The 25937-nt window shown below is 32.4% G+C and overlaps 1 protein-coding gene and 1 long non-coding RNA gene across 13 annotated transcripts in view; both read right to left on the bottom strand.

The window, feature by feature from the left end:
• Window positions 1-25937, bottom strand: part of Glut4EF (Glucose transporter 4 enhancer factor) — a 744045-nt gene that overhangs the window by 40080 nt on the left and 678028 nt on the right. For 9 of the 12 annotated variants that reach the window (XR_010948556.1, XR_010948557.1, XM_067759511.1 and 6 more), the window contains one exon: window positions 18351-18404. The exons of the other annotated variants lie outside the window; for them this stretch is intronic. Coding sequence is in view for 7 of the 9 variants with exons in the window: in XM_067759511.1 (XP_067615612.1) it covers window positions 18351-18404 (54 nt within the window). In the remaining 2 variants the exon portion in view is untranslated. The remainder of the gene's footprint in view (window positions 1-18350; window positions 18405-25937) is intronic. 12 annotated transcript variants of the gene reach the window in all.
• LOC137236663 (uncharacterized) lies at window positions 23431-25711 on the bottom strand. The gene is made up of 3 exons (XR_010948558.1): window positions 25386-25711; window positions 25009-25168; window positions 23431-24948 (listed from the first exon to the last, which is right to left on the bottom strand). It is a non-coding gene; the product is annotated as an uncharacterized lncRNA (long non-coding RNA).

The following is a 25937-nucleotide window of genomic DNA, read 5'->3' as shown; positions in this document are numbered from 1 at the left end:
AATCGATGCGTAGGTAAGGAACTAGGTAGTTATCCATCCAATATTTGATGACGCCTTACTACTATATACACTACGGACTCAATCAGTCTATCTGAGGTCCTCATGGACCGGCCAGTTCAACCTACCTACTACTATATACGGGTCTGTGCTCAAGCTGCCCCAAGGCATTAGGCTCGTTGCAGTTGTTAACGCTATGCTCTTCGCCACCAGGTCTACAGGTGGAACATGCAGTATGGCATACAGTGAAGCCGTCTGGTTGTTTTCAGGGCTCTTGCTTTGTTATGCATTGCTATCATACATACCCCCACTAATTTTTTGAGGTTCGTTATTTTTTAAGTGGCTGTCCAACAAAAAAGCACTCCATGGTAAAGGATGGGCTTTACAATCGCTGTAAATATCCAATGAAGGAGACACGCCACGTACCTCGTACATCTATAACTCTTCTGATACTCCTTGGAAATAACTATGGGGATTAACTTTGTTTAATCATCAAGTTAATAACGAAGTTTTTGAGTTTTCATTTGAAAATATCAATGACTATAACTATGAATTTTGAGCTAAAGAAATAATTAGGTTGTGAAGTGTGTATTTTTAAACGGTTTTATTTAGCTTGACTTGACAGGCTGGTTGGTTGGATGGCTGGTTGGATGGCCGGTTGGCTGGCTTGCACGAATTTAGTAATTGAAATTTAAGTAACTTCTCGATAAGCTACAAGGTTGGAACTTGGAATATAGTTCAAAACCCGATGACAATGCAATAAAAAAAAAAACAATGCAATAATAAGAAAAAAATCGCCGCTAGGTGGCGCAAGGATCGAGATATTCACAAAAATCGTATTTGTGGTCCGATTTGGTCCATATGTGGAACACATTCATTTATTCATTCACTCATTCTTTTTTATTAATCATTTTCTTAATGCTATGTACATATTTTAAATTTCCATATTGTATTCAACACATTAACTATAACATAGCTTAAGAAAGGTAGATGCCAATTATTATTTTAAGAATTAAAATAGTACTAATGCCATTTTCAATAATGATATACTGTTTTTGTGTGGGGTGTCCATTAAATATTTTCATAAAACCTTAAAGCTACTAATACACTAAAAAAATTATTAAAAATATACATGAATAGAAAGCGACCTATGTTGTCCGATTTGGCTCATATTTGGAACAAATATTACATACAGTCCGGTAGAAGTGACATCAAAATATTTTGGAGTTGGAGGAGGGACAAGCATACGTGGCGCAGAGTCGAGTTAAGTCTTTGGAAGGATTATGTATTGAGGACCTAGATTGTAACAACTTATCAGGAAAGAGTCCTTGTCATAATGAGTCACTAAATGAACTAAATAGAACAAGAAATAATAGGCAATTAAATAAAGACTAAAAACTACAAAATAAAAAAAAAATAAAAAAATGTTAAGCTAAACGGTTTTATTGAAAACAATACTTACATGAAATAATAATAATACGAAAAGCTAGAAAATAATTAGGTAGGTCCTAGGTACTTGTCATCACACTCCTCATCAATCTAGGGCGTTGATCAGACAAATAAATAAAAGCGTTGGACGTGTCAAATTTCTATTGATAGTCATATATAAGACCAACTGAACTTTAATCATATTTATGCTATGGCTCACATTATTAGAAATTTCACGCGCCCAACACTTTTATTTATTTGTCTGATCAACGCCCTCGATTGATGAGGAGTGTGATGACTAGTACCTAGGACCTACCTAATTATTTTCTAGCTTTTAATATTATTATTACTTCATGTAAGCATTGTTTTCAATAAAACCGTTTAACTTAAAACTTTTTTTTATTATTTTTTTTTTATTATAAATAAATACGTACATTTGTATGCATTGCCCTTATGAAATTAGATATCTTGATTTTACTACATATTAGGGGGACTCATGAAAGCATATAAACTTATAAGGTGTAAAATTATATCCATTTACACACGCTGTTATATGAACGCACCTAGTAATATTCTTGATAAACTTAATTGTTTGTCAGCTGTATTATTGCCAAAAAATTTTTTGATTGTTATACAAATTAAAAAATGCCAAGATTAAGTGAAAAATCAAAACTAATAGTCTTTACTAATAACGTTTTCTTTTCTGGTTATAGTGTTACGCTTTTTGTACGCCGCGCAAGGGTTGTTGATCTATTTTAAAAAACAGGCAACGCCTTTACGGGGTATTTCGTTCTTTTGTGAAAATTGTTGCCTGCTCGCAACGCAAAAGCGATACACTTTTACCCTGTATAAAATGGCGGTGTGGCAGTGCAAATCTGTGAAACTCTCAATTCGCTCTTGAGTTCCACATATACTCTGTTAATATGAGTGCACATATCACCTACCAGATTGCGCATTCACGAGTTCAAAATCGCTTCATTCTGCGCATCTACGTCACAGTTGACTGTTTGAGCGAATGAAAGAAAGAGAGAAAAAACAAGAGCTAAAGGAAAAAGACGTAAGGATTGCCCATAAAAAAGAGATGATCTAATGTTTACATGCACAATGCGCAATCTTCTTGTGTGATTTGTGATATGAGTGAATATGGTGAGATGAAATGTTCTTTGTATGCACTATAAATGTTGACACTTTTCTGGGGTAGGAGTAACACTATTAAGGCTTTACCATTTACTTAGGCAACAATTTATTTCAGAAAAGAAAACGCTGTAAGATATACTTGTAAATGACTTGCTGATGTTGGAGATTTCTGATGAAAATGCCTGCTGTAATGTCTGCAAGGTTGCATTCCTTTGAGTTTACCGCGTTTACACAATGAAATGTGCGCGTAAATTTATACAAATTGTGTAAATGATTTTTCATACAAAATTTGACATACGTTTACACACTTTATAAGGCATGTATAAGGTTACATTAGGGGGACTCATGTAACCGTATAAATACCTTAAAAAGTGTGTAAACGTATAAGTTTATCTAGTGCGTAAACGAGCTGTCAAATTTTGTATGAAAAATCATTTACACAATTTGTATAAATTTACGCGCACATTTCATTGTGTAAACGCGGTAAACTCAAAGGAATGCAACCTTGCAGACATTGCAGCAGGCATTTTCATCATAAATCTCCAACATCAGCAAGTAAAGGCGTTTTAGTTTTGATTTTTCACTTAATCTTGGCATTTTTTAATTTGTATAACAATCAATAAAATTTTGTTTGGCAATAATACAGCTGATAAACAATCAAGTTTATCAAGAGTATTACTAGGTGCGTTCATATAACCGCGTGTATAAATGAATATAATTTTACACCTTATAAGTTTATATGCTTTCATGAGTCCCCGTATTGTCACGATTCTAATTTCCTGAGAGTCAAAGAAAAGTCAACATTTTATTTTTTCTTGTTATAACAAAATTTATAATTTCTTGTGCACACACATCTGTACATCAGTGTTTGTAAATTGCTAAAAATTAAGTTAAACATAGCCACGCAATATAGTTAACAGAACAGAGCTAATGTGAATACGGAAAATAGGTCAAAATAGGAATATAAACAAGAAAACAGCACGTAATGCGCAGCAGCCAGAAAAGCTAAAATAGAGAACACAAAAGTCTTAGAGAGAATAACGAGAGTAAATGATATAAAATTGCTGTAAAATAAAGAGCGAAGTAAACTAACGCACCGAGGTCACACGCAATACTCTTTTACCGCTTCTTGTATTTTATTAGGGAAGGGAACCAAACCAAAGAGATAAACATGTTGCAATAAAGAACGAACTTAGATGTAAGAGAGCGAGCAATATTACACATTTATATGGAATTCCTTAAGCATTAAGTAGGTCACCAGGGAAACGAAGTTGAGTATTTCATTTTAAATGCTTCGTGTGTGTGTGATTTTTGTATTTTGTTTGCATATATGCAGTATGTTATAGTAAGGAGCATTCCACGGTTGGTACGGGAAAAATCATACTAATTTTTACAGATTTCATGTTTAACTTAAGACAAACCATACCTTTAGAGTATAACATATATTCGAAGATATACAATATTCCAAGGAATTATCATATAGTTGGCATCGAGCCTTGATTCTATAAGGAATATAAGTTCTATAGGATATTCCTTATTATACTCCTTATTTTTCTGTACATATGTCATCAGGCATAAGGTTTATCTTAAAGCTGATGTTAGTCATAAGCCTTATAGCTGATGTTAAATATGGCTTACATAAGGAATTATTTTAAGCCGTTAGATGACAACCATTATAATAAAGGCTTATGGACCAAATAAAATATGACTTACATAAGACCATATTATAAGATATTACTTGGTCTATTAGGGCCTTTTACATCAGGTCCATAACCCACTAAGAATCAGGCTAACATAAGACGTTATAATAAGATAATACATCGAGTCCAATAACCTGATTATAAGGTTTATGAACCAAGTAGTATAAGGAATAGTATGCCATATTTTAACCCAATTATAAGTCTATATGAATAAAATAAATATAAGGCGCGGTAACTTCCGAATAGATTTTAGGCCGAGTTTCTCTTCCAATTTGCGTTGTGCTCCTTTTTAATTTTTCCTACAAATTGACCTGACGGGACCTACTTGTTTTATGCCGAATCCGAACGGCATCTGCAGGCACACGAGTTTTCACTGAGAAGCTTTTCATGGCAGAAATATACTCGGAGTGCTTGCCAAACACTGTCGAGGGGCGACCCCGCTTATACAAATTTTCTTTTGATTGAAAAAAACTTGTTTCTAAGATTATGAAGTTGCTTTGCTCGGGGCGTGAACCCAGGATCGTTGGTGTGGTAGGCGAAGCACGCTGCCTTCACACCACGGTGGCCGCCATATAAAATCAAGCTTGCATGGGACCTATAATAACACATCATTGGATTAAAATTTCTGGATTCATCTTTATAATCACCTATATCAAAACATTATTTAAGTATAGGTTGGTAATTTATCAGTTCCTACGTTGGAGTTACGGGACAAGTAACATTAAAATACTTTTTGAAAGTTTTTTTAAACAGGATGACTCCTCAGCAGTGATTCGGCTAGCCCAGAAAGCTTATATTAGCTATGAAAATATTCTCTACAAAAAATAATTTCCTAAATGTCTTTTGGAGTAGCTTCCACCAATGCTTAGGAAAGGTAAAAAGGACCCCAGCGGGTTAGGGGGTCAGAAGACAGTATACGAAAACCTTGAAAGACAGCGGGTTCTTTAAAAGGACAAAAATGAAATTACTTATTGAAACTAGTTTAAACGGCATTCAAGGTTTTCAAACAAAAAAAAGCAGTTTCGTTGAAAATATTACGAAAATTTATCGAGCAATGTTTGTTTATTTACCTTAGGAATAAATAAGGCTTATTTGTAGCGTAAATAAGCCTAAATTAAGGCGCTTTTATAAGGTGTTCGATGTGCTTTATTCACCTTATTCTAAGGTTTATTTGTCAAGAGTGAAACCAGTATTCCTTATTGCTTACAATCGCTTATGCCAGTTTTTGCTGCGTATACGCCGAATATCCCGCACGGAAGCACACATGCATTCACGTATATACATATATGCCTGCGCAATTACAGCTATCAGAAACTCCCTTATATGAAAAGGTGTACACACACACACACTAACAAAAACTATAGTAAATTGAACATAACAATTCAAAAGATCAGAACTTATTTTACTTTGCACAATAAAACTAAGTCACAGCTAATATGAAAATTTGTGAGCCTTCGTCAAGGTAGAAAATATCTATGTACTTCCAGTTTAATACATACATATTTCTACATCATAAAACGAAAATATTGTGTACATGTAGCTAAAATTTTTACTGTTTGAAGTTATCGGAAAATGGGAACTGGAAATGTTTATATGCCGCCCCATTGGCCCACTTCCAAAAGGAGTTTAATGGAGCCTATCGTCCCTTCCATTCCATATTAAGGCTAGTGGTTCTGCTGTGCGTGCCCGAGTATACATTTTTATAAATGTTATTCTTTGACATTAACTAATTGTGATGACTCATGAAATATAATACATATATATGTATGTATGTACTTATAGAAGTATACTTCCATTAAGTTTTCATTTATGTATGCTTTTTATTTAAGTTAACCTTGAAAAACGAGCTTGTGTTGGCATACAGAGTTTTTCACAAGCATGCTGCTGACAACTACTTTTTTTAAATTTTGTTAACAGGTAGCTAATCCAATTTATGTAAGTAGATATTATAGTTTCGAGTACTATTAGTAAAAACAAATTGGCGGGACGGGACCTACATGTTGTATGTCGACACCGAACGGCAGCTGCACGGCAGATGAATTTTCATTGAGAAGCTTTTCATGACCATGCCAAACCACTGCCGAGGAGCGACTCCGTTTGGAATAAAACTTTCTAAAGTATTTTGATGTTGCGGGCCTTGATCAGTGTTGCCAGAAAAAAATTTCTTTGAGGATAGAATCTGGAAAAAAGGGCTAGAAAGAGGTAAATTTCTTCAAGAAAATCCAAAAACCGTTGCAAAAAGAGCTAAAAGTATATGTTTATTTTTCAACGTAAGTTTTCACATTTATTTTAAATCAAACTTAAATAAAGTTATAAAAGAGGTACAGTAAACTAACAAAAAAAAAAAAACTTTTGTTTCGCCATTTAGCGGTAAGGTATCGTCAAAAAGTAAGAAGTGTTTTTCACACTACTACAATGACGGCACGGCTATACGTTCGTCAAAAATACGACTTGCCAAAATGTTGGCCGATGAAAATTAATTCATATAATTTATATATTTATATATATATTATAATTAATTTTTTTATTCAATTTTTAACGAACGGCCTACGGGTGTGCGAATCACCATTAAAATACACGTGAGCGATATTCAAATTTATGTTGGGACGAGATATATTTGAAGGGCCTTAGACTTCAAAATCTATGACTTCGTCCTAAGAAGAAGGATTTATATTTTTTGTGCTGATTAATTTTAAGAAATCGTTGTTTATTTTAAAGTAATGACAGCATTTATTCAGCCGTTTAAGACCACTTCTTATTGCCAGAAGCGAATTCAACATAACTAAACTCATTTTGTTTCTGTGTTTGCTTTTAATCAAACTCATGCTTGAAAACGTTCTTGCAACTTCAGCATTACTTAGAGGGAGCACAAAATGGACAAGCTTTTGGAATTATACTGTTTAACATCAAACCAAAAAATTAATGTTGAAGTAACATTTTTCCAATTTTGGAGATAGATATTTTTCCACAGCATTTGTAATCTCGTTATTCATCAGTGCTATACTTGTTTATCTCATTTGTGAAATATGAGGTTTTACAGTTCTCAATGTGTTTTCCACCGAAAATAAATATATTTTGCTAAGCGTTTCTATTTTGTGCGGCTAGCATTGCCTTAATTGCCCTATCAATTTAATTATGAAGTCGGGAAATATATTAAATCTTTCTTTCAACGAATTCGTCTATAAATTTATCTTATTTTTTAATTCGTATATATATAGGTATAATGAAAATAAGGTACGGAAGACAAAAATTTATTAAAATGAGAAGTTAAAGGGCGGAAACTCTTAGAAAGTGACACTGTGCTGTTGCACAAGCTGGAAATCAACTATATAACCTCATGACACTGTTTATAAATTAAAGTTTTTGTTATCAGTTGAGTACCGAGTTCTACATCATACATAACGGAGCAAATAAAATAAAACTTGGACACTCATAAAACACATTAAAAATTTCACAATACGTATTGCCGAAATAGCCAAAAAGGCGCAAACATTTTAAAGAGGGCCAAAAAAAGAGCTAGGGTCTAAACCGGAATTTTTGGAGCTAAACGCAAAAAAGGACTAGATCTGGCTCCAAAAGCGCCAAAATGGCAACACTGGACTTGATTGACATTTTTCGTTTTTATAGAAAGATTTTGAGATATAGAAGAGAACTACCGAGTCCAATTGTCAAATGTTTTTTTGTTAATACATAAAAAAAATGTTTGGGAAACCGATTCGTCTGCGTCAGTTTATATATATCTTGTAGCGAAAATCAAGTCAATATCATTGAGGATATGCCAAAACTAACATGTGGTTAAGAAAATTTCAAATTCCCAAACAAACAAAAAAATCAAATTTTACTTAAACATTTAGAAAAAAATTTATGAATGCACTTTTTTAACTTATAGGATTGTAGTTCAATAAAGTACACGTTTCAAGTTTCTAAGATATATCGTTGATTTTTAATGCATTTTTTTTACAATTTTTCATAGCAATAACTGCATACAACTTTTCTAAATGTTAAAAGAAAAAAACGTTTATCTCAAAAATTTCTCGAAATTTTTAATTTTCCTAGCCACATATTAGTTTTGGGATATCACAATGATTTTCATTTGGTTTTTGGTATGAAATATTTATTAACAGAAGCGGGAGAGTCGATTTTCGAAAATTTTCGCATTTCTTTGAATTCTGCACACAAAAAATTTATATAAAATAACAAAAACTAAAACCTCCGACTCGACAGTTCTCTTCTAAATCTTCTTAAAAGCAAACAACTTTTGAGATCGGTTAAGAGTTAGGACCTGCAAAGACTTATGAAAAAAATTTGACCCGTCCACTGGTAACCTTCAAGGGTCGTGAACTCGCCGATATTTAATAAACCTTGATTATTACATAACAATGATATAAAAATCAAATTAGTTATTAAGTTATATTACTAAAGTTACAGATAAACCTAGAGTACCTCCGGGGCTAAGGGTATGAGTGGGTAGCGATTTCCACGCAAATATGATTTTGCTTACTACATTTATCTGAAAGTAATAAATGGAAGAGGAACATGAGATTTGGGAGGAATAGTCTCAGTAGCAGTGGAACTGAGGGTAGACCTGTAGGAGAAGAAGCGGGAATGGGTATGGAAGAGGAAATAAGATAAAGCTAAACTTTGTTCATAAACAAAATTTTATTGGACAGGTTAGGTTAAGTTAGGTTAGGTTAGGTTGGACTGGCTGGTCAATGAGGACCTCACATAGACTGAGTGAGCCCGTTGTTTGAAATTTGTTTATTTATAAACTAACTCCGCCGTCTTGACAAATACTAAAAGCCTTCTATGACCTATGCCACTTGCTGCTTCTAGATCTGACAGCCGTGTCACTGAAGTCTTGCCTAGCAAGCGCAGGGAACGAGCATAAAACGTGCTCGGTCGTTTCCTCCTCCAACCCGCACTTCCCACATCTGCTAGCTTCGAGAGATTTGCCATTTTTAGGTAGCTTATCCGCTTTTTCATTCTGATTTATTCTCATATGCCCTGGGACCTAATATAGATGTACTTATTTCTCTCTCTGTTCCGATTCTTTCCAGGGATTGCTTACACTCTAACACACTTTTCGATGCTGTGCCATGCGAAATTATTGTCTTAATTGCTGCTTGGATGTCAATAAAAAAGTTGACGCGGCTGCAATTTAAGCTATTTTCTTCCAAGGTTTCTATTGCTTTGGTTACGGCTACTACTCCCGCCTTAAAACGCTACAGTTCTCTGACAGCTTGAAGAATCTGTTATTTCCGTATCAGTAAGGTATACCGCACCTTGCACTTCTCCGGTCTTCTCTGCATTGTCTGTCAACCCGACATTAGATACCCAGGTATGTATATCCCGAAGTGCCCGATCCATCATCTACGTAAGCCGTAAGTCGTAAGTTAAACGGGTCGCTCATCGAACCCCCTGCATTGGACAGAAAATCCCTTAAGTTTACTTGAGAAAATGGCTCTTACTGTATAAAAGAGAGCTTGCGACAAAGACAAAAGGCAAAAAGCCATCTTCAGAAATTATAAAAATGCACTTACACTAACAAAATGTGCTTAAAAAAAGGTAGTCTAAAGATGGACAATGTGAGTAAACTCTGTTATTAATTACGTTTTCATGTTTCTGATTTATCAAATTGAATTTTGGCCAAAGCGCGCCTTGAAGAGTATATAAACTAACCATCTTTTGAAGGGAATTGCGCTATTTTCAGAAATCCTTTTCATTTTCATTCATAGTGCATCAAATACTTGCAATACTTATAAATAATGCCCAAAGAATTTAAGGTTTTCCCATTACAAACGGGTATAATAATAAATAAAAACTATAATAATTCTTCAAATAAAAATAAATATTAAAGCGACCATACATGATTTGCGGCATTTAAAGCTTAAATCTATTAATAATATTATGTTTTGCGCGTGGGCACAGGAGCTTTTGCATAATTTCAACGGCAATCAAAAATGTATAGTGAACCAATCTTTAAAATTTTTAATAAAATTGCAAAATTTTAATTACTATTTATAATAAAACATGCAATGAAAGGCAAGAAACTCTAAATTGCTTTGGTTGAATAACTATTAGTATATCTTAGGTATGTATGTATGTATGTATGTATAACTCGCAAATAAGTGGCTATAAAAATGAACGGCTTTAGCAACACAATTTCGATGTATTTAAAATATATTTTCGAAGGACACAAATGTATCAAAAGTTTTAGTGTTTTGTTTGACCTACTTTTACATCATCAATGTGCTGATAAGCGTATCCAAAATAAAGCAAAGACTTGTAACAGCAAAATAAACGTTCCTATACACTTTTAGCAACTTGATTTTGCTTTGGTTTGCAATTCAATGCAGTTTTCAATATTGTATGTACCCAACATATTTACTTAAATATGTAAATGCTGTTATTTATCTATGGATGTATGTATGTATATGTAGCCTACAGCAGGGTTGAGTACAATTGAGGCGTTGGGTACTAGTTTTAGGAGTTTTAGGAGTAACGTAGGGAAGAAAGTGTGGCCAACTGCGATCTTTATTGGGGCGGCTATTGGTATTGGCATAAAATACTGAACAATTTATATAATTTTGCATTTTCCCTACAACTAGCTTCCTGGTTCTAGCAAAAATAAATGACGACAAAAGCCTCGTCACATAAGTAGTTTTTCATATAGATGCGTTTAACACAATCTTATGCATTATGAGTAGATTGCACGCATTTTTATGGAGAACGGAAGATCGAGCCACACTGGCGCCATCTGACATGAAAAAGTAGCCAACTCCCAACTGTTTTTGTAAGCAAAGCATAAGAAGAAGAATTCGATATTTGCTTTGGCTAAGGCTACTTTCTCACTTTGCAAGTGAAATAATTTTCCCCACTGGTTGGTAATTTTCTAACATTCTTCACAGTTAAAAACTGCAATTTAACACATACATATATAGGACACAAAATATGTATTTTCTTGTTTTTGTTTAGTGAGAACATTTATAACAGTGCTTCGCGAAATTTTATATGTGAATGGGCAAGGTGAAATAAACTTCAATTGCCAAGTCTGAAGATCCTTCATATTTCAAACGCAACATCTTGCGTGATTGTGGTGATGTTACTGGCATGCATAAGATAGCGTTGAACGCATATATGAAAAACTTTATTGTGGCTTAGCCACGATTGTCAGCTCGTAGAAATACTCCGCTACTGGATATGCACAAATGAACATATGAGCATACTAATTCCCATATAAAAACATAGAACTTCATGTAAAATGAACGTTTGTATACTTTTGATAACATTTGGTTACAAGGCTATATTTATTTGGTTATATGTATGGGGGATATGTACGTTTGTAAGAGCGCATGTAAAATCGAAATTCATTTCATGTTGCGGTCAAGGTGAAGTATGATAAATATAAGTGGGTCAACCCTATAAGAAATCCAATAAAGTGCAGGAGCATTTCCAAACCACGTTTCATTAGCACTGCTCTTTTGTAAAGTTGATATAAAGCAACAATACAAGGTTGTGATATTTTAATCGCCCGATGATGCCCCAACTTTTGGTTAACTGCCTGTTGTAAAAGAGTTTCAACTAGTTCCTACTGCTCAGTTCCTCTCCCCATTTATTTCCTCTTTTGCTACCTCTAAATACATATAAAATATAAAAAGACAGTATGACAAATGCCTCTGTTTGCTGGGAAAGCAGATACATCACAGAGAGGAATATTATCGGGCAGGGGAACATTAAGGCGTTCCCCGTAAATAGAGGCATATGTCATAATTTTTTTTTTTGTAAATTTTTGCCTCTCCCTCCTCCTCTCCATGTTTTATCTCTATCCCTCCACCGTATCTTCCATTTTTCAATTTCTTTATTTTTCTCTCTTCTACTTCCACTTAATTCTTCTACCACAACCTCCCTCTAGTTTTCTGTTCTGTTATATCCTTTTTGGTACCCATATTGTGAAAACACATTCTGGGATTACCCTGGTTCAACTTTCGGTCTATATCTCCGAAATTGATCCAAATATGGAACTAAAACCCACATATAAACTATCTTCGAAACTCATTATTAAAATTGGTTCATCCGATCTTGAATTATAAGGTTACCAACAGATTTTACATTCGCTTTTATATATAAAATTAAGCTATTCGAAAGGCTCCCTAAGAAATAAATTTCAAACCCGTCGCACCATCCTGGTCTACTTGCCGGAACAAAACGTCTCTCGAATATTTAGCTTGTCCAAGAGAAACCCCTGCAAATTTTACGCAAATTGCACCATAAATAAATTCTTTGAATAGGTTGGCTACACTTTTGTCACTTTTCTGAAAGATAAGAAAGAAACCAGACGTAATGGCAAAACTAAACTACCCGCATATCGCTTGAACACATGCAATAATTTCTAAAATATGACTCCATATTCATTTCCAGTCTATCGCAGATAGATAGAAAAGCATCAGCTAGATTCTAGATCTCAACATTTTTTAAGTTTTGTTATTTATTATTTATTATTTTTCCTACCACATCTTTCATAAAGTTCGTAATTTGGAGAAAATTACTTGAGCAGCCCTAAATCCATCACCTCTTTCACTAAAATATTTAGCAACATATATTTTTTGATGCTGTCAAGGATTTTTATGCATCGCATAGATATTTCTCAGCATATTTTTTTTATCACTCTACTCATATGAACGTATGAAGACGGCTGAGTGGTTGCAGATGTGGGGTCTGAGGAATCACTCACTATTTGGTGCAGTAAATTCGGTCAAGGCAATATTAAAACAAATCAAAATTTGTACACACCTATGTATGTATGTGCATTTAACATGGAACCATAGATGTACATATAATATATACACATGTATATATGTATGTATGTATGTAAAAATAAAAAAAATATGTGTAAGGCGCGATAACCTCCGAAGAGATCTAAGGCCGAGCTTTTCTTCCAATTTGCGTCGTGCTCCTTTTTATGCCGACTCCGAACGGCATCTACAGAGTTTTCACTGAGCGCTTTTCATGGCAGAAATACACCCGGAGCGGCCAAACACTGCCGAGGGGCGACCCCGCTTAGACAAATTTTCTTCTAATTGAAAAACCATATTTCTAAAATTTTGATGTTGCTTTGCCCGGGCTGTGAACCCAGGGCATACGGTGTGGTAGACGGAGAACGCTGCCATCACACCACGGTGGTGTATGTATGTATGTATGTATTAATTTTGGTGCGAAATTTTCCCAAAAAAAATGTTACAGAAAATGTAGTATAGATTGTAGTGTAAAGCAAATTTTGATGCTATTATTGAAATGACCAAATTTTTTATAACACCCCACACTTTTTTTGGTTATTATGTATTTTTTGCCATTCTATGCGACTTCTCGTCATATTTGTTTTAACACCCATACATAGATATGTATTACATTAATTTATATGTACATATGTATATAGCACTTAATCATTTAACCCAATTGCAGTGCACTTGTTGTCCGCCCACACGCCACGCATTTAGCAAGGCCATGTCGCATACTTCGTTGCATGCAACGTCGGCGTGACATATTGATGTATGCAGCATATGGGGTTGAGTTTGTGTCGTCAGTGTGAAGGGGGTGATAAAAAATAAACCAGGTCAAGCATATTTGTAGTGCAATTTATTTATTATGTACTATGTACAGCATAGCTATAAAATTGCATAGAAATGTACACACATGCATATATACATATGTATATATGCATGATTGTATATACAAAAGTCGTTTTCTTGCATATTCGTAAAGCGAACGGATCGCTCGTAATTGCAGGCTGTCGAGCGAGAGCACAAGTACTTACATATGTAATACATACATGCGTATGTGTTTTTGTATGTACATATGTCCATGCATACATAGTTTTATGTGCCCTACTTATTGGTAGATGCTGTATTCGTTTGCTTGCAATCAATGCCTCAACCCAGACCTCGAATTCGTAGTTGAAGAGCATTAAATATGATTTATGCATTTAAGTTTGCGTTTCGTTTTTTCTAGAATACTCACTACAATTTTATTTAGAGCTTTAAAAAGTAAATATATAAACTTATTTAATTTATAAAGAGCGATTTTCACGTTGAATGCAATCTGCTCATGAATTGGAAACTAGTTGAATTTTTAGAGACGATTTTAAAGGGCACCAGAAAATCGAAAATCTAACCTTTATATTTAGATGATTTATAGTTAGAAACGTGTGATAGTCATGGTGGGACTGAACTATCATTTCTCATTCCGTTAATGATTGCACGCTGCGTATGAGTAATATTTTTATGCAGCTGAATTTTGTAGTATTATATAATCGCAGCAATTTTTTGTATCGTCATCTAGCGGAGCGGGGTTCGGGGTGTCAAATAGACAATGCTTGTAGCCGGCCAAGTACCAGAATATGCTATGGTAGTCGTAGTGGATTTATGTATTTGTCCAGATTCTTACCACTTCACAAAGACAGAAATACCAAGGAGAGTTGACTATAACCGTTTCTCAGTTGTTTAAAAAAATGGCTTTGACCGCAACTTAGAGTGTATGGTAAATGAAAAGTAGAAAGCTTTTTCTTTTTAATTTTACAAGGCAGAAAGAAAGCGACTTTAATTTTTCGGTAAAAGCATGCGTTTCAAAGGGATGTTTCATGCTTTGTATAGATAAAAAAATTATGAATTGAATTATGACATTACTAAGGTAACAAACTGGCGGCCACCGTGGAGTGATGGGTAGCGTGCTCCCGGGCAAAGCAACATCAAAATTTTAGAAATAAGATTTTTCAATTAGAAGAAAATTTTTCTAAGCGGGGTCGCCCCTCGGCAGTGTTTGGCAAGCACTCCGGGTGTATTTCTGCCATGAAAAGCTCTCAGTGAAAACTCATCTGCTTTGCAGATGCCGTTCGGAGTCGGCATAAAACATGTAGGTCCCGTCCGGCCAATTTGTAGGGAAAATCAAGAGGAGCACGACGCAAATTGGAAGAGAAGCTCGGCCTTAGATCTCTTCGGAGGTTATCGCGCCTTACATTTATTTTTTATTTTTTTAAGGTAACAAACTGGGGTTATCTAAAGCGGTACATTCTGATATTTGAAATACTTTTACCAAATACCATAATCATTACAAGTTATGTAAAAAACATTAGGGTGATTCACACTTGACTCGTTTATTTATTAGCCGGTAGTTGGAAATTGTTTCATATGTGCTTGCCGTCAGACTTAAGGTTCCTGGCACCAATTTTACATCCAGACCATTCAAGAACAAGTAAAGGTGTCAAAGTTCGGGTGTAACCGAACCGAATTGAAAAACCTTATTTCTAAAATTTTCATGTTGCTTTGCCCGGGGTGTGAACCCAGGGCATAAGGTGTGGTAGGCGGAGCACGCTACCATCACACCACGGTTGCCGTGGTCTTTAACCGATTCCGTCCATTTTTACTAGAAATATTTTCTGCTATAAGGAAAATAAATGTACACAATTTCATTACGATATGTTAATTTGTCTTCGAGTTATGGCTCCCGCAACATAGAAAATAGCTAGTCATAAAAGGGGCGGTGCCACACCCATTTTCAAAAATTTTAGTGTTTATATAATTCAAGTAAAATTCTATTGATACAAAGCTCTTTTTCGCTAAGATATAGCTTATTATTTTCGTCTACGACCCTTTTAAAAATCTTTTATATAAAAGTGGGCGTGATCTTTAACCGATCTCGTCCATTTTTTCTAGAAATATTTCCTGCTATAGGAAAAATGTGTGTACCCAATTTTATTACGATCCGTTAATTTTTCTTCTAGTTATGGCTCCCGAAACATAGAAAATTAAAAAAAAAAAAAAAACATAGAAAATTGCTTAGTCATAAAAGGGGCGGTGCCACGCCCATTTTTTAAAATTTGAAGTTTCTTCTATTTACTGTTATAGATCCACTTGGGAAATGAAATACCATTGATATAAAGCTCTTTTTTGCAAATATATAGCTTATTTTATTCGTCCACGATCCTTTTAAAAATATTTTATATAAAAGTGGCCGTGGCCCTTAACCGATTTCGTTTTATTTTCTTCAAAGCATTCCTTATAGTAAAGAAAACCTCTCTGCCGAATTTTGTTACGATAAGTTTAACCATTTTTGATTTATGATTAATAATATTTGTAAAATTGATTTTAATACAAGTGGGCCGTGCCACGCCCGTTTAAAAAAATTTTTAAAATTTTTATCAAGAGTCTCAATATCAGTCCACACGTCAAATTTCACAATTCTAGGTGTATTATTTACTAAATAATCAGGGTTTTTGTGTTTTCCAAAATGTTATATATATAAAAAGTGGGCGTGGTTATCATCCGATTTCGCTCATTTTCAATACCAATCTATTCTGGGACAAGATAAGCTCATTTACCAAATTTGGTGAAGATATCTTAATATTTACTCAAGTTATCGTGTTAACGGACAGACGGACGGACGGACATGACTCAATCAAATTTTTTTTTTCGATGCCGATGATTTTGATATATGGAAGTCTATATCTATCTCGATTCCTTTATACCTGTACAACCAACCGCTATCCAATCAAAGTTAATATACTCTGTGTGCAAAGCACGCTGAGTATACAAATTAGAGTCAATTTTTTTTGGGCTCACTCTACTGTACTTGTACCAAATGATGCTAAAACTAGATTTTATATGAACTTCGTTTATCTTTGGGAATTCGATTGGCAAAAAATTTTGGTAAACCTTAGTTGCGCTTTTGCTATAGAAAAATGTTGCTGCCGGTGCCTAACTTTTTTTTTAATATAAATTTTATTGATTCTGGTATACTATTACCAAGTTAATTTTTCAAACTTTCACTTATCGATAATATCCGTATTGTGGCAATATGTGAAATTTGCTTGGCTTGTAGTTATAAGTTACAACAAATGACAAAAAAAAAAAAAAAGAAAAAAAAAAAAAAATACTTTAAAAAATTAAATTATGCCTGCCTAGCAAAGACATTGCGAAATTTCAGGTAAGTGCAAAGCAATTCTACAAGTAATTATTTTGTGTGTACGTGGTGGCCGCAATTTTGTTGGAATATTCGGGTGTGCAAAATTCACCAAAAGTAGAAGACTTGGAAATTGAAGCTTGGTTATTTTGGTTTTATAATCGACTTTACAGTGGACGAACTGACTTTTTATAGAAGGAAACGAAACGAATGAAGCCAACTTGCACAACAGTACATAAAATTTATAAAGCAATTAAATTGTACCGCAACGAAAAGTTGGAGTGACCGAATTAAAATGAATGGTTTTACGCTGCCTGACCAAGTGTGCAAACTTAACTTGATGTTTGAATTTTCATTTGACTGATAATGAATTCGACAATACCACATATTGCTTACTCGTAGGTTTAAAATTGCTGTTTTTGTTACTTTTTTATGGTACATATGTATGTATGTAGAGGTACAACCAGTCAACATATCTGTACTTCTGTAATACTTTATTTTCAGTTCCATTTCATCGCAGCATATCTAAACCTATTTTTAGGCGTCGATTAAACCTCGACTTTTTAGCCCATTGCTTTTATGCTGCTGGAACTGCAGGCGGCAGAACGTACAAAAGTCTTAGGCCACCAAAAGCAAATTCAGCTGTACACAGTCGAGGCAGACTTTATAAGTAGCCGGACGTGCATTTCAGGGAACTGATTTCGTAGCTAACAACTATAATGAAGCTCTTGGAGTTTATTTCGGGAGTTTCTTTCGAATTTGTTTTCAGGATTCCATGCATTCGATAAACAATTTCTAGTAAAAGATTGTTCGAAAACTAGCAGTAATTGGATATCATAATCATCAAATTGAAAGTCTGTTTATAATCATTTTGCTAGCTGGGTTATGCTGATACTTACATACATATGCACGTATTTAAATTTTCCTTACATGCAATACCCGAGGCATAAAACGTTTTCACTTTCAATTGAAATGGAAAGTTATAATTTAAATTTGCTAGAAAATTGCCACTTTTGTGAATTGCAATTTTTTGTTTCCGCATATCGGCGTAGAATATTTGGCGGAAAATTTTTCTTGATTTGGCACAAGATAAACTATTAAAATTGTTCAATTAAACATTGCTCTCTATAAACTTACGATAAATTGAGAAACTATTTGCTGGACATTTGTGTTGACTGCGAAGGGACTCACCTGCAAAAAAAGAAAAGATACGATAAAATGAGAAATCCTTATTTAGTATTGATGAAGAAAATTAGTTTATAGAGAACTTTTATCTATGCTATAACTTATATCTGTAGCCTTTTATTGGTAAATTGATTGTAACTAAATGTTAAAAGGGCTCAAGAACAACATGACATTTTTGGAAAAAACCTGTAGCCGTTACGAGACTTTGGAAAAACATGGTCTGTGTAAGTACGTACTATGTAAATAAGACCCCTCTGTCAGCTTTGTTAAAAATTCGTCTAGGTTGGTATTGGGTTATGCAGATTATTCATTCTTTAATTGCACAGTAGCCTTATACATTTTGATCGTCTACCAACAATGCGCGTTGTGTGCTACTGTCATAGGTATCGTTTTTGTTGTTGTTGTTGTAGCGATAAAGACATTCCCTGACGTTTTGGGGAGTGTTGCCGATATTGCTGGTCCTTTGTTGGATATAGATCATTATAGGTCTTAGGTGTAAGTAGCGTCAAAGGAAAATATATGTTTCAAACCCCGTTTATCAAAGCAAAGTCGCACCTCGTCATCAGTTTCGCCGAGCTTGCTTGTGCAACGACAAGAATCGAGGCATCGATCGCCATAAGACTCTTTAGGGAAAATCAAATGTAGGTGCCCCTTACCATACCATTGACAAACGTATGTTGTAGAGGACCAGCTGCAATATTTAGATAAAATTGTGGATGGGACGAAGAGATCAGCAACTGCAGGAGGTCGCGTGATGGCATTCCAGAAAGCAACATCTTCCATGGAAATGATCTTTCAAAACAAGATACATATTATAGTTGATAATACAACTATATATTTTTTAAAATTTTATTTATTTTATTTTAAAATATTAATATTAACATTGAAAATTTATAAATATATTGACACTAAAATTTTCGTTTTGAAATAATATTCAAAAATAAAGTAATTCAAAAAATAATTTACTAAAATAAAGTATATTTAAATAAAGTAGATAACTCCACATTTACTCCCCCTCCAGTGAAACGAAAAAAATTTATTTTTGAATATTAATTTACAGTGTATATTAAGTACTGTAAGATTTTTATGTTATAGTTTGAAGAACATTTGAATTATGTGTTAATTGCGTTAAAGGTTTATGTTAGTATTGATGAAAGTACCCAATCTTTTGATGATTTGATGTATTTGATAGCTTATTTTTAGTTGTTGTTATTGTTTACTTATTGTATTAATATTTTATGTATATTAATATTTGGTTGTGTTACTGCAATGTTGTTTGTGAAATATTGTTATTTATCATGATGTGATTGAAGAATCTAGAATTAGGTTGAGTAATAGTAGATGGCAACTTTGTGTGCACAATTACTCAAAAATTAAAAACTTGTATTATGCAGAATATATGTTCAATATATAATTGTACTCTGCATAATGTATGTCCAAGTTGTTGGTAAGGAAGTAAAATTTGATTCCGTTATTCGTTTGAGATTGATATGAAATTGTCATATGATTTTAATTTCAATATGAAAGAATTGATATATGTCAATAAAAATTATTTTAGGAAATCTTTGGAGATTTTTTAAAATTGATTATTGATTGTTGATTGTTGATTGTTTTTTTTTTTTTTTGAATTGAAAATGAGGTTGGTTAAATATGAATTTACTTGTATTGTGAAGTTTATATGTCTGTTGTTGCAAAATTTCTCATTTCTATAAATGATAAATATATACTTTTCAATATAAACTGGAGAAAGAGTGTACATAATTAATATAAATAATAAACTGATTATTGTTTAAAATGTTGAAAATATATTAAATATATAAACACTAATTTAATTTAATAGTAATTTTAAATTAGTATTATTTTAAACAAAATCAATTAAAAAGTTAATAAATTGTTTGAATTGTTTAAAGAATGAAAATATTGTTGCAAATTAAATCTTTAAAAAGTAACTTATTTAATTTGAAAATATAAAAGATATAATCTGAAAAGATGAATGAATACAAATAAATAAACAATGCTTAACACTTGCTGCGAACTCCAAATTTTTAAAAATTGATTGTTGTAAATGTGTCAACAAAAATTTGATTGTTGGTAATAATAATCACTGTATTGTATTATGTTCCAAATTCTTTTTGTTATCAAAGAAATGTTGGTTGTTGTAAGTTGATGATTTTAAAATAGTCCAAATGTTACTGGTAAATTTTGCATCAAGTATTCTCTCTGCGTTTAAAGTTTTGTTTAAATTGGTTATAATAATCTTCATGGAAAGCACAATGACACAATTTCTTGATTTAATTAGTATTTCTATATTTTATATTTAGTCTTATTTGGCAATTTATATAGAGATTTTGTTGTACTATCGGATTTATTTTAAATTGTAGGAGAAATAAATTGTCTTTTGATTTTTTGCTAAAATTTTCACTATTTTAATTTGGTAGTATGAATTCCGTTTAAAGTTTATACTTTGAATAATTATAATTTCATTATAAATTTTGTTCTGTTTTAATTGTTTGCTTTTAAAAAGATTACTAATCACGTACATTATAAGACGTTCTAAATTTTATTAATTAATTCAATTCGGTTAAATATTGCATTTTTAAATAGCTTTCTTACAATAGTTAATTATAATTATTTTTGGTGAAATTACTGTTTGCTCATCTTTTAAATTTTGATTGAAGGTATTCCTTTAAGTATTTTTGTATTTTCTTCTTATTGATTCGCAATGGTTTTAGATAAGTTTATTGTTGTTGATGGTCCGATGGGCAGGCTCGCCATTATATAGTTGATAATACAACTATATATTTTTTAAAATTTTATTTATTTTATTTTAAAATATTAATATTAACATTGAAAATTTATAAATATATTGACACTAAAATTTTCGTTTTGAAATAATATTCAAAAATAAAGTAATTCAAAAAATAATTTACTAAAATAAAGTATATTTAAATAAAGTAGATAACTCCACACATATGTCAGAGTATGCTCGTTGCCACATTCATAGCTAAGCTTTATTACCATTTTTATATTCTTAATTACAAATTAGTCTTTGCGCATTTTTAACTGATAGTTACTCCCTGAGTGTAACAATTGAGGCTCCCAAAATTTCAATTGGCGCTTTATCATTTAAAATTGACTTTTCCCTAATCGAAGTGCCGCTTTCTCATTTACTACTGGAAATGGTGTAGAAGAAGTAAAATGAAGAAAAATATCATTTTTATAATAATTTGTCTAGGCGAACTTATGATAAATTGGTAGAATTTGATGTCAATGAATGATCATTTGTTTGTGAAAGGACTTTGAATTTTTATTCTAAAAGTAGAGATGCATATCTTTATATTTGCTTATTTTTAATAGAAGTCAAAAGTTCAACTAGTAATTCAACAAGGTAGCTTTCATAAGGTAAACAAAATTTGTTCAGAATAATTTCATTACAAAAGAACTTACTTTAATGTAAGACAAAGGATACAGAACAAAGAATTGCTTAACAAAAATTAAGAAAAAAAGTAAAAACAAGTCAATGAATTTATTAGCTTCCAAAGTAATTAATCATTACAAAAAAAAAAGAAAAAAAAACAAAAAATTAAAGTGACTTCGTACTGTACGAGAAGCGGTCAATGACATTCAGCAGGTGGTCAATGCAAAATGGCAAATACTTTTTTAAGTAAATGTAATTAAACAGTGTACATATTAGAGATATACGCCGCCGATAAACGCCGCCGCCGATTTTCGTCGTTTGTTGCACGCCGCCACCGAATGTCAAAATATATCGGCGCGGCAACGGCGTCCGGCGCGGTACTATATTTTCTACTCATTTAAGACTGTCTAGGCAATTTATTGTTCATGTCGAAAATTGGACGGATATGGTCGAACGGGGTATCCACGGATGCGCATCACTGCCAGTTATAAGAATCCAATTGCGTAATGTAACTCTTTCTACCCGTTTAAAAGTAATTAAAAAAAAAAACAAGCGCTTTCAATGCCAGCTTAACACAAAACACTAAAGAAAAATTATATAAAAAATTTAAATACTCACTTTGCATAATTTTTTAAAAAAATTAAGAAGGAAAAATTAATTCATATAAAATGACCCAAGTCGAACATGTTTTCAAATTGTCCTTATGTTGTTAAAAAAACAAGTTACCCGAAAAAAATTCTATATTCCGATTGGCGTAAATAATAAGTGAAATTTGTTATGCAAAATCCTTTAGTAAGTAGGACCCAGGGGTTTAAATTCTCCTTTGAAATGATTCTCACCTCATACTTAAGTTGAAGATAGAAGGGTTTGAAAAATCACTTGACCTTATATTCAAACATCTGTTGTTTATTTGCGAAACTTTAAAATAGCGACTGATGTGTTAATTTTGATTTTCACACTTCATCATTCAACACCCAAGTCTCCCGTTTTGACATTTCCTACAGTTGGCGGCCCTATCCCAACTAGTCCCTTGGAGTGAATCACAGTGATTCTAGCCTATCAACCAAGTTTAAATATCACCAGGCAGTCAAGTTTTCCCCAGACAGTCAAACAAATGACCGGGTGTGCTACTACACTCAAAAAAAAAAGCTGGTATCAGGGCGATGCTAAATAACCATCAATATGCAACTTTCGAGTATCAATTATTCTTCATCAACCGTGTTATGCAATTGATATTTTCGAAATTGGCAATTTGATATTTTCGAACCTTATGGTTTGATACTAACAAGTATCAATTTTATATTTTGCATGTGTTATCAACTTGATACTCTCTCCTATTATTTCTGCCATAACATAGTATCTATTTGATGCTTTTTTTATCCAATTGATACCTTCTGGGTATCAGTTTGAAATTATTTTTTTATTAAATTGATAGTTTTTGCGCTCTAATATGATACTTACTTTTATAAAACTGATACCAGTTTTAGTATCATTTTGATACTTCCATAAGTTCCACCATTTCCCAAAGAGAAAATTCTTTTTTCAGTTTTAAAATTTGTTTATTCTTATAAAGAAATTCCTTTTACATTGTGGTACATGTGATATGGGGGTCTTTCGAATTCAGTTATATTTTTTATTTGCAAAACATTTTCTTTAATTCCAACATCATAGCACTGGTAGTGCTCACTAAAACCCTTTATATTATAAATTTTACTTAAAATATAGATTTCATTACTATTGCTTATCAGAATACGTTTAATTTTGTGCAAAGTTAACATATTTGTTCTAAGAGTTAAGAAGTAATCTTCTTTATAAATTAATCCATTATAATTTAAGTGCGGTATTGTAGTATTTTCAAAATAAATATTAACATTAGACAGTACGTAAGCAAAATCCGACGTTTCTATGTTACAATATTTATTTTTTTTTTGAGCATCTGGTATCTATTTGGAAATCTATTTTCATATTGTTTTAAAAATGTTGTAAATTTCATTACAAATTAAATTACTAATTGCTAGGGTTTTGAATAACTTGTATTCCGAGTCAATCTTGGTAAAAGGATTAGAGCAAAAATCTAGGAATTTTTTTGTTTTATATGAAATTCTTCTGGGATGATTTTTAAAAATATTTGTTTTAAAGCGTCTGCAACAGTTAAATTTATAGTTTGTATATTTTTTTTTGTAAAGAAGACATCTTTTCTACAAAAATTATCTCTTGCGTAACATTTCATTAAAATATCTTGACAAGCTTGTGTGATGAGGCTTTCAAACTTTGAAAATACTTCATCTTGACTTATAGTGATATCATTATCATCTTCACTACTATTAGTTGTGGTCTGGAAATAGATTACTGACTCATTATAGGAGAACATTTTTCTTTCAAAATTATTACTGGAATATTTATGTGTTACAAAAGGTGTCAATATTAGTTTTCAATAGATAAGTATTGCTTACAACTTTAGTATTTTTGGATACTTTTAAATTCATATGTCTTTTTATGTGTACTTTAAATCTTTTTAAACTTGTATATTCTTGATTACAATTATTGTGAGTACATTTGTAAATATCTACTTCATTTAACCCATGATGTAAATTGAAATGCGAGAATAAATATCTCAAGTTAACAAAATCTTTAAGGAATTTAAAACAAAACGTTTTTGCACAAATAAACTGAACAAAGTTAAATTTACATAAAATGGTTTAAATTATGAATAAGATTAGTTACACATAGTTTTTTTACATCATAAGAAGTCGAAATATCGTAAAATAAATGTTATAAGAAACTCCATACTTGATGGGATTCATCTGGGTATTTCAAGGAAAATATTAGATAAATTTTAAAGCAAGTGTCCAATGAAACTACAAACGAGCTAAATATAAATTTGTGACAACCAAAGCTCACGTAAAATTCAAAAGATCAAGACCCACTACAATTATAAATGGCTGGGCTATATTGGCGATTTTCGACTCTTTTGGTACACAATTCTATTTGGTGTTGTAAATCACTTATCGTTGCTATATGTAAAATGGAACTTTGTATGGTTGCACTTTCAAATCTCCTTATTTTATTATATACCGGCGTGTTGGTTTAAAATAGTGTGAAGTAGCATAAAATAAATGGAGTCTCTTGAATCTAAAGTAAAGATTAATTTAGACGAGTATTTCATTATAAATAGGAGATTAAGGGACTTACTTATGTCGATCTTCCTTTTTGCAGATGTCAATAGATTCCCGTAGTATTTGTCCTTTTCGTTGTGCTCAAAGTAAGCAGTAAGCTTTGTTAATGCTTCACACCATTTCGACGTTAATGTGAATTGTTTTTCAGGGTAAAGTTCTTTAAAATCTTCTTCAACCTGAAAATATATGTACATGTGAGTTAGTATTAAGTTGATTCTAATTTTTAACAAAAATGAAATTACCACAAACATTTACAATATTTTATTATTATTTAGTTGTTGTTGCAGCGTACATGCATATGAACTTAGTTTCACAACAAAGATATATACGTACATACATATCTATGCACTTGTATATCACTTTTTGTTTGCAACAAAACTTAATATTACTCACCTTTTCTGTTTTGTTGCAATTCCTGCAGGCAATTTTTAATTTTTCATTTTTGCACCAACAGATCACGACAACACTATTCATTTCAACAAACGACAAATAATTAACCCCGAACAACTATCGAGTCACATACGAACAGTGAAGTTCGACTTTTCGAACAGTCAGTGATGCGCTTACAGTTTCAATCTGATACTATTGCTTATTAAAATAATTAGGTGAATATCAATTTGACATTGTTGAGAATAAAATCGAATTAATTAGTTATCAAAATAATAAGCTAAGTTGTAATCTAATATCTTTGAGGATCAATTTGATGATTTATGCTGCTATATTAATACTGGTCTTAATTTGACATTTTTGAGGTGTAAAATTAATATTTTTCCTCAGCAATTCAATAACCAAGATAAAGATTTAATACTTTTAACTATCATTTTTATATGATTCATCTTTACATTGATACTAAAAAAAATGATACTGCTAAAAATGACATTTTAACACAACCGGTATTAAACTGATAGTGATACATTTTTTTTTGAGTGTACTCTAACGTAGTGG

This window comes from Eurosta solidaginis, chromosome 1 (assembly GCF_040869045.1).
Source record: "Eurosta solidaginis isolate ZX-2024a chromosome 1, ASM4086904v1, whole genome shotgun sequence".
NCBI lineage: Eukaryota > Metazoa > Arthropoda > Insecta > Diptera > Tephritidae > Eurosta > Eurosta solidaginis.
Note: the sequence above shows the minus strand (reverse complement) of the source record. Positions and strands in the feature narration are given on the sequence as shown.